Source organism: Molothrus aeneus, chromosome 5 (genome assembly GCF_037042795.1).
Source record: "Molothrus aeneus isolate 106 chromosome 5, BPBGC_Maene_1.0, whole genome shotgun sequence".
Classification (NCBI taxonomy): Eukaryota; Metazoa; Chordata; class Aves; order Passeriformes; family Icteridae; genus Molothrus; species Molothrus aeneus.
This window is the reverse complement of record NC_089650.1, coordinates 12,586,649-12,597,083: the sequence shown is the minus strand read 5'-3', so window position 1 is coordinate 12,597,083 and position 10,435 is coordinate 12,586,649. Positions and strand designations below refer to the sequence as shown.

The following is a 10,435-nucleotide window of genomic DNA, read 5'->3' as shown; positions in this document are numbered from 1 at the left end:
TATTTACCTGTAGAAGAACTCTTGACCAAAGAGATCCTTGTGGTGGAAAGCCAAAAATTGTAATTTACTACCTTGCATCTTGACTGTGTTTCAGGCAGCCCTGAAACTAAAGTCTTTGCACTGATTAAGTGGAGATGTATTATTTGGCTGTATAGTTATAAAGCTCTAAAGCTCTGCTCCAGAAGTGATTTGGAATGATATCCTCTTTCACAGCACAAATCAACTTTATGAAGTTTAGGCAGGCCAGCCAGGTAACTCAACTGGATAAGATGGATCCCTCTGAAACTTAGGATAGCATCTTCCAGTCATGTCTTTGCTGCATTGAATGTGTGCCTAAAACCCAAATTATATCAAACTACTCAAATAAGGCAAATGAATGCTTAAGTATTTCCAGTTTTAAATTATAAAAGATCCCCATTCCCCCAAACAAAAAGTTTAAAAGAAATTGGAGCTAAATATGGCTTCATTTCAGGAAGCTGTATAGCAATTACAAGATCCCAAGAAACAACTCTTCAGCAAAACTGAAAATTTATCACTGCTGATTCTTGCTTTAGCAATTGCATTAATCTCTAAAACAACCTTGAAACCAAATGCCTTTCATAGAGAGGGTTGTCTGACCTGATCTACAAAGCACAGAAAGAAGTCAAGCTAATGTGAGTTATATTTATTTTATTTTTAAGCCTAGTGAAGGGAAAATAACAAAAGTCTGTCATTAGTGGGCTGATAAGAAGCAGAGGGGTGTTGCATGATGACTTGGGCATGTCAGAAGCTATACAGATGTGTTTCAGAACAGGAAGGCTTCCTTCCCTTTATCTGGCTGTGACAGTCTCAGCCTTGTCACTGAAGGACTGCTGCCCTTGCAGTGATGGATTCAGATCCCCATGCAGAGCTAATTATTCAGTCTGCTCCCAGCCCCAGAGAAATGAATTTAAGGCAAGATAGGAGACAGATACCTCTTGACAGATAACAGTGTATGAGGAAATATCACTCAGCATGATGATCAAAAGGGAAAGCATGCCAGCAGCCAAACATTCCTCTAGTCTTCCTGAGGCCAGGGGCAGTTCAGTGAGGATGGTGAGGGACATAAGACACTCTGAGATGCTTACGGAGTTCCTCTTGATGTTTGGCTCCCCAAGTCCTTTTAAAAATACTGTGTTTGCTCAGTGCAGTTCCCCGGTTCTTTATTTCTTCTCCTGCTGCAGATGTTGTCATAAAGCTGCTGGTCTGGAAATAACACAAACCCTCCAGCATCACTAACATTACTTCAAACAAAGTTCCAGGGATCTCTGGAGCACAGCAGGGACTATAACAGAGAGCCTCATCTTAGTCCTTCTGGGAATGAGTCATATATCCAGCGTGGACTCTGTCTCGAGTGACTCAGCAACAAGAGAAGTCCTCCCTGACTTTCAGCATAGAACACCCAGCTTGTCCTTAATCTTTCACTCTCCCTAGCTCTGCCCATCTGAGGCAGCTCCCTAATACATTTAACCTCCTACAGCTGTGGTAGAGAATATTTTACTGGTTTATTTCTTTTTAAGTCCACTAAATTACATCAGTGAGGCTGATGATCAGAAATTTCACAAATATCACAAGAGTCAGAGCCACACCCAGCCATCTTAGTTCACATTTTTCCTACTTCTTAAATATTTCTATTTTCCAATCTCATCTGAATCATCTAATGATTTTAACTGAAATCACCAGGTACACCAGATTTAGATTATTAGAAAGATAAATTTCTTCAAGATATACTTACTCTTCTTTGAAAACAGCAATGAGGGCTCCATGGAAGTTGGAAATGTAAAAATCAAAAGAGGAAGTAGTTGTTTAATTGCACCACAGAATTATTTCACAGCACAGCATGTTGTATTTAAACCGCAATAATACAAAACCTGTAAAAGAATTTTTTCCCTCCCTCAGTTGCATCAGTTGTATCAGATTTTCTATACCAGTGCTTGTGGGTGGGTGTGGTGGTTATTATTCTGGAACAAACAAGAGTCTCCACCTCATTCCCAGCCCAGAAATTCCTCAGTAACCAGTTAAAATCAATGCTGTGTCTCCATAGGCACAGACAATCAGAAAGAAAAAATCTGACCAGATCATACCCCAAACTTTGTTTGAAAGTCTTTTTTCTATTGCCTGCAGGGTGGAAGACTGGATAGCAGAATGAATTGTCCAGATGTTGGGGGAAAAAATAAAATCATCAATACTGCTGAAAAGTCCTTTCATCTGAATGCCACTCACCTTGCAAAAATCTGCAGTGATAACAAAGACCAGGTAAGCAACCAGCATTAGTTACAGAAAAGGAACAAAAATAACTTGCAACACCTCAACTCCTTTTTCCAATTAGTTCCCAAATCACAGGAGACTTTTGAGCAATTTTTAAACAGTTTCTTCTCAGTTCTTATGAAATATAGGAATGGTTTTATTGAGACTGCTTTTACATGCAGCATCCTCCTTTCAAGTACAAGCATCCAAGCTCTTCTAAGGACTGCAGTCCTGCTGACTGAAATGAGCTCCACAGGACTCAAAGGATGAGCTGAAAAGGAGGCCCTTTCTTCTTTTCTTTTTTGAGACTCTTTAATATTTTCTATTTTTGCAGTACTCAAGTTCTTCACACAAACTAGAAGATGTATATGTATCTTCTGTGTGGTTTCTGGAATTTCAAAGTTACTTTGTCACAGGAGCTTGCTGCCAATGGCAAAGATGAAATGTGTGGCAAACACCATGTTCCCGGCAGCTTTCTGGATTTTCCAGACAATGTGCCAAGCACAGCAGCTCATGTAAACTGATGAGTCTTTGCTAGATTCAAACTGCAAAAGCCTTCAAGTTCCACAACTCCTCAGAAAGCAGGATTGTAACACTTCTCTGAAATGCCCCTTTCCAATACTTTTTAAAAGAAAGGCCTTCATAAAATCACGAAAGTTTTCTTCATTTTCAGTGCCATTAACCCACCATTTGTCATTTCCTCACAAAATGCTGAAAGCACAGCTCCCAATGGAGCCAAAAAGGGGACCACAAATGAATCCAAGAAATATTTACATTTTTTAAAAAAACTCCAAGAGTATTGATACCTTGGCTACTTTAATCTTCTGCAATTTCTGATCATCCAGGCTGTAAACACAAGATTCCACTTCCTGTGACATCAGTCACAATGATGAGGTGACCCAGTTGGAATTCAGGAGATCTAGAATTATTTTTTCACCCTGACAGATCCATGGGCTCTGAGCAACTCATTTGGTTTCACATGCAGTAAGGTGTAAGCATCTGAATTTGGCATAACTGCTTCTGTTAAATGCTTCTTTCCAACATAATTTTTAAAAGCACCTTCAATAGCCAGTTAACTCAGGAATTACCTAAACTTTTATGCTTTTTACCTGAGGTGTCTGAAGAGCTTTTTATATCCTGCATGATTATTGCTCTTTCCTTGCACTTCAGTTGTTTTTGAAGTGTTCCAGTGTCTAGGACCCATGTAGTGGTTTAGCCCTCAACACATGCAAACATCCTGCCTTCCATCTTCCTTGGAATGTGAGGGATTCCTCTGCTGCTCCTGGAGACATGTGACTAGTCCACATCCTCCTTGCTCTCAAAGATGAGGTGACCTGAGATTGGGTCCTTATCACATTTGGAAGTGTTCCAGACAGAATACTTGAGATTTGCTGGCATTTAAAAGTAAGGCAGTGACCCTGTAGCCTGTTAAGAGATGTTCAAGTGGAACAAGAAAGCAGAACAAAGCAACCCTCTGAAAGCATTGAGGCATTACTCACCTTCATGTTCTAATGGTCAAAAAAGCAGGCATCACAAATCTGAATTGACTTAGATGTAATTTAGGATAAAACCAAAAATCTCTGAAACTGCTTGTATGGCTGGGGAATTTAGCAGAAACTCAGAGAATCTGGCTTCAGTCAATTTTCCACTACGTTCCTGATTAAACAAAATATTGCTGCATCACAAACTAAGACCACTCCAGGAATTCTAGACCATTTTGACTCTTCCCACACACTTGTCTCGTTTTGTTTTCTACAATCTGAAGAAGATTAAGGGTTTCTATAGACATCAAAAGTTTTCCTGAATTGCAACACATGCTATAACTTTGAGTGTCTATTCAAACAGTGGCTACTGCACACAGAACAGTTAAGATAGGATGAGATCTCCTGAGATCATCCAGTCAAATTCTGCTGCTCCAGCAGGGTCACCTACAGCATGCAGCCTGGAGTCACGTCCAGCCAGATTTTAATAGGCCCACTGATGAGATTCTGAATCCTCTTTGGGAAGTTGGCTCCAGTGTTTGACCATCCTCATGGTAAAACCACATTTTCTTGCATTCAGATTGAGTTCTCTGTATTTTAATTTCTGCTCATTGCCTGTTGTCCTTTCAATGGGTATTCCAGAGAAGAGTCTGGCTGCCTCTTCATCCCCTGCCATCAGATATTTATAGGCACTGAAAAGATCCTCCTGTGAACTTTTCTTATCTCCAGGTTACTGACAGGTTAATGCTTGTTCTCCTGACATAACAGCAAAAAATCTGTTTCTGGTTGTGCTTCATTTTCTGGGAGCTGGGACACATCCCTGAATCCCAGGAAAGCTTTTAAATGTTTGATAAGTTGGCTTAAAGAAAGCAACTGGCCTCAGTGGTATTTGTTAGTCTAGGAAACTCTCCAAGACCTTTGCTGGCACTTGGAATCTTGTTCTTGGTCAGTTTTTCTTTGAGACAAACCTGAAACTGAGATGGCATATGGAGTCTAATAAACCTCTCTGTGTGTGTACTCTTATTTATATCCTCACAGTAAAAGGCTCATAAATTCCTTGGAAAAAAAATACATTTTCCAAGTATTCCGTGAAATAAATGGAAAATAAAAGATAATTCCTATAAATATTTTATGTGACTTTCAACATGGTTGAGATGTCAGAATTAGTAAGAAGTGCTGGAAGAAGGATATTATGCTTAATTTTATCAATACCACTGTTGTGGTGTGTTTTATGTCTGTTCAGTTTTCCCCCCATTGTTCTCTCAGAAGGTCCTGCCCTGTTACCAGTTTGTGTCAATCCCCAAACCCCTCCCCAGTTGTCTCGGTTACTAAATGTATCTTTCTTGTTCCCCACCCCTGGCTGCCTGCCTGTCACTCGACACCCCTGCCTCTTTTTCTAGAAAGTTCGGGCCAGGGTGTCGGGTGATTGGGTTAGGGGCCAGGGTCCCTCCCACAACTGTGTTTGATTGGTTCTCCGATTATGCCAATCCTTAGTGTATCCTTCTCTGATTTGCTATCTTTGACCCCCCCCACCCTCTGTAAAACCCGGGGTTTTCTTGCCTCGGGGCTCTCAGCTCGTTCTCCACGTTTTCCCTACCAATAAAACCACCCTCCCTGAAGAAACTGAGAGTCGCCTCTTCATTTCATCCTGCGACTTCGGAGCTCACTACTGCGGCCACTCGTCCGTAAGCCTGTCATCGCTAGGCACTGGGCCCTGACTTCGTGTTGGGGAAGTGCCTTCCTGGCTGGAGGTTGGCTGGACACTTATCTAGCCTGGGTGTTTTACTTTCCACCGACCACCGCTCCGGTTCTGGCGCCCACGTGGGGCCCCCCCCTTTTCGGATTTGCTCCTGACCAGACAACGTCAGTAGAGCCTGGACTCGTGGACCCCACGGACGGGATTTCGAGAATCCCAGCAGTCGCGGAACTACCCTGTGGTCGAGCAGACCTTGTTCGAGAGGTAGCGCTCCCCGGGGACCTCGGACGGCAGCTCCCTGCACCCTGGAGTAGTCCTGTCACAGGAAACTCCTCGTTCCAGCTTTTTGTTTGTCGCCTCCGGACTTTGTGAGTATTCTGCTACTCTCCCTGTCGCCTTCCCCTCTATTGGTGTTTCGTCACCACTCTTCTTTTTCTCTAGACAGGGGCCGGGGGTGGGCACCCTTATTTCTTTCTTTCTTTCGCGTTTACTGGAACGGGGGGGCTTTACCGCGGCTGCCACCTAACATCGAGCGATGGGTGCGAAGCTTTCGCTCTCGGCAGCTCAGAAGGGGCTGTTTTACCAAGTTTTGGGTATCCTAGTTGGGGGGGGTTGTTCCGTTGATAAAAAGGAAGTTAAAAAATTAATCCGATGGCTTTTTTCTGAGTTCCCCGAGGTCTCCCCCGATCTAATCAAGGATCTTGCCTTTTGGCAGAGGGCAAATGCCAAGTTATCAAACTTGATTAGATCAGGGGACACCTCGCTTTCTCCATTAGCCTTTTGGATTTCGCAAATTCAATCTATCTTGAAAGTAGGAGGAAACTCAGAAAAACCTTCGGTCAGTTTTAGTTCGTGCCCCAGTTCTTCTGCCTCTCCCTCTACCCCTAACCCTCCTCCCCGTCCCCACAAACGTAAAACCGGGATTCTGAAGGGTGCAGCTCGCTCCAGTCCTGAGCAGGGTGACCATTCGTCCCCTAGCCCCCTTCAGAATACTCGGCCCCCCCGCCCTAAGAGTCCTGGCCAGGCTCTTAGGGGCTCCTCGTCTTCCCCTACCTCCCCTGTCCCCGTCCCCAGGTCCTCAGTTTCTAAAACCCCAAGATCCAAAACCCTAATTTCTAAGTCCCCAGTTTGCTCCCAGTCGCCTCCAATTCCCCAAAATGGCTCCTATGGAGCCCAAGATGGAGGCGGCCACATGGCTGAAATGGCGGGAAAGCCCTCTTCTTCTCCCCAGAATCCCTTCTTCCCAAGCTCCAACCCCTTCCTGCCATTCGGCCACTCCCAATGTTCTACCCCCTCGTCCTTCCCCCCTCCTGGTCCCTCCTCCTTTCCCGAAACCTCCCCTTCAGTAGTCCCTCCCCTTTCTCCTCCCACGTCCCCGCCCATGGCTCCTCCTTTAGTCCCTCCCATACCACCTCCCATCTCTCCACCCCCTGCCAGTCAAAAAGTTCCACCCCTTGTCTCCGCCTCCTGGGAGGGTCTCTCGATATCGGATCGCCCTGTTCAAGTTCCCAGCCACGCCCCTACCTCCTCCTCTCCCGGTTCCCACGCTCTCCCTGCCGGCTCCCGCGCTTTGAGTTCCGGGGGCGGGGGGGGGAGTTGGGAACCAGGAACCGGGGTCTGCTGCGATACCATCTGCAGCCCTGGTTGTTTACCATCCAGAGGGAGATGGTGGGGTGCGTCGCCAATGGGTCCCCTTACACCATTCTCAGATCAAGGAGCTGTGCAAGGCACAGAAAGATTACGGCCGGGACAGCGAATACTTTCGGGGAGTGTTGCAGGCAACACTTACCGAAGCCGATGTCACCCCCTATGACATCCGGCGCCTCTTCACGTGCCTCCTCAATCCCACAGAGCGGGCTATGTGGGAGGCAGCCTGGAAGAGGGGAGTGACGGAGGCCCTCCCGAGCCTGCGGGAACAGCCCCACACGGGGCTGGACCTAACGGGCAATGTCCTGGCCGTCGATCAGCTCCTTGGGACCAGGAACTGGGCAGATGGGCAATCGCAGGCGAGTGCCATCCCCCAGGAAGCGCTCCGGCAGTCAGCGTGGGCGGCCGAGAAGGCGTTCCTGGCGCTGCCGGGGGCGGCTCCTCTCCTTTCTTTTTCCAGGATCTTTCAGGGCGCCGAGGAATCTTTCCTCGATTTTGTCGAGCGTCTTCGAAAAGCTGTCGAGCAGCAAGTGGCGGACGAGATTGCCCGGGAACATATCCTGAAGGAAGTGGCGTCCACGAATGCAAACTCTGCGTGTAGGGACGCCATTCTCAGCCTCCCGGTGCACCCGCCCCCCTCACTGCACGATATGCTCGAGGTCTGCACCCGGAAAGTCCTGATCATGCCATCTAGGGAGGGAGAGAAGAGAAAACAGCTGCCGCCCCGAGTCAGCGCCGCAGAAGAAACACCTGAAGACACCTTCTCTGAAGCCACCTGCCGCTCGCCTGCTCCCGGTCCTTCCGCCGCCAAATCACCCTGCCATCTGTGTGGAAAGCTCGGGCATTGGATGCCCGACTGCCCGCTGCGGCGGGAATTTTATGAATTCAAAAAGGGGCAGGGACTCCTGGGGAAGGCCCAGACAAAAAACTAACATTTGAGTGCAGTTCCCCCCTGCGCCATGATAAAAATAGGGCGGAACAACCAACACCACGCAGGGAGGGGAGATCTCAGGGACCGCCGCCTGCCAAACAAGACAGATTCTCACCGGACTTGTCATATATTGCATGTCTCCAACCTAGACCCATGCTAACTACCTTTTCTGCTTTCAGACCCTTCCGGCTGTAGCTGACGGAGCCGCTACATCTTAAGAACTCCGATTTTCAACTTGTGTCAGTCAGCCCGGAATGCCCAGGAAACTGGGGGCGGATAAGGTGTAAGTACGTCGTCGTCGGAGACACTAAGCACACACCTTTAGAGGTGAACATAATCCCGGGTCTTCTGCCATCTGACCCGGGACTGTTCGCCGTGGGGCTGCACTGTGTCCAACCCCCCACTTTCCTGCCCAAGGGACAGGTGATTGCACAAGCGATCCCTGTTCCCGAAATAACTTGGGCCCTGGGGTTTCCTCCGGCTGAACTCCAAAATCCAGCAGTAGCTTGGGCCCAGGTCCTGGGGCAGGAAAGGCCTCATGTCACCTGTCATATCTCAAAAGGGGGAGAGGGCAAGTCTCTTAAAGGCTTGTTGGACACAGGAGCAGATGTAACGATTATTCCTTCCCGGGAATGCCGTCACATTGGGAATTGCAAAACGCGCCTGGCCACGTCCGAGGTGTCGGGGGTTTACAATTGGCATGCCAATCTAAAAGCTTCGTACAAATTACGGGGCCGGATGGGCAATTGGCTTCAGTGCGCCCATTTGTATTAGATTACACGGAACCCCTGTGGGGGAGAGACCTCTTGGCCCAGTGGGGAGCCCGAATTGACCTCCCATCGGCTCCCCAGGTTTTTCGGGCAGCGGTCACTGATGAGCGCCCTACCTGGAAACTGAATTGGAAATCAGACAAACCAGTGCAGGTAGTGCAGTGGCCGCTCAACAAGCAAAAATTAGCGGCGCTCAATGAGCTCGTTAAGGAGCAGCTACTGAAGGGCAACCTGGTGGAGACCATGTCAGAACCGAACTCCCCAGTGTTCGTTATCAAAAAGCCCAACAAAGATGAGTGGCGGCTCCTTCACGACCTCCGCCAAATTAACAACATCATTGAAGATATGGGGCCTCTCCAACCAGGGATGCCGTCCCCAACGATGCTCCCCCAAAATTGGAATTTGGCCGTTATTGACATAAAAGATTGCTTTTTCCAAATTCCCTTACACCCGGACGATGCTCCGCGTTTCACCTTCACGGTTCCTGCCATCAACCGTGAAGCCCCAAGCAAGCGCTATCATTGGCGGGTCCTTCCACAAGGCCTAAAGAGCAGCCCAGTGATCTGCCAATGGTACGTCACTTCCTTGCTGTCCCCAGTACGTGCAGCCACCAAAGACACCGTTATTTACCACTATATGGATGACATCCTAGTGTGCGCTCCGACCAACGATCTACTTACCCACGCGCTTGACCTGACAATCGATGCATTGGTTGTTGCAGGGTTCGAGCTCCAGCAAGATAAGATTCAACAGATGCCACCCTGGAAGTACCTGGGCCTGGAAATAACGAAGCGGACCATTGTTCCGCAAAAATTGGCTATTAAAACTAACATCAAAAACCTGGCGGATGTCCACCAGCTGTGTGGGTCCTTGAATTGGGTAAGGCCTTGGCTAGGCATTCCAACAGAAGACCTAGCCCCCCTTTTCAATTTATTGAAAGGGGGAGAAGAGCTTAGTTCTCCAAGGTCCCTTACCCCAGAGGCCCAGACAGCGCTGGAGAAGATCCAAAACTCCATCTCGGCCAGGCAGGCCCACAGATATCACCCGGGCCTGCCATTTAAATTCATTGTTCTAGGTAAGTGCCACACCTCCATGGGGTGATTTTCCAGTGGGACAATTCCATCAAGGGCAAGGACCGGGGCTCGGGGGATCCCCTCTTAATCATAGAGTGGGTGTTCCTCAGCCATCACAGGTCCAAAAGGATGACGCAGCCAGCCGAGCTGGTGGCAGAATTGATCAGAAAGGCTAGATCACGGATCAGAGAGTTGGCAGGTTGTGACTTTGACTGCATCCACATTCCTTTAAAATTCAATTCGGGCCATCTAAAAAGAAAGATGATTGATCACCTCCTTGAAACAAATGAAATGCTTCAGTTTGCTCTGGACAGCTACACCGGTCAAATTGCAGTAGATCGGCCGGCCCACAAATTATTCAATCAGGAATTTACTCTAGCTACTAAATCAGTTCAGAGCAGAACCCCTTTGAAGGCTTTGACAGTTTTCACGGATGCGTCTGGAGCATCCCATAAGTCAGTGATGACTTGGAAGGATCCTCAGACTCAGCGGTGGGAGGCAGATGTCACCGAGGTGGAGGGCTCGCCTCAAGTTGCTGAGTTGGACGCAGTCGTCAGAGCCTTTGAGAGGTT

At 47.7% G+C, this 10,435-nt stretch overlaps 1 protein-coding gene across 1 annotated transcript; it reads left to right on the top strand.

Annotated features, from left to right (window-relative positions):
- Nucleotides 1–5,977: 5,977 nt before the first annotated feature.
- On the top strand, nucleotides 5,978–8,021 carry LOC136556554 (endogenous retrovirus group K member 6 Gag polyprotein-like). The gene is made up of 2 exons (XM_066549835.1): nucleotides 5,978–7,057; nucleotides 7,152–8,021. Exons 1-2 carry the CDS (start codon nucleotides 5,978–5,980, stop codon nucleotides 8,019–8,021), a joined length of 1,950 nt encoding a protein of 649 aa, XP_066405932.1.
- Nucleotides 8,022–10,435: the final 2,414 nt, after the last annotated feature.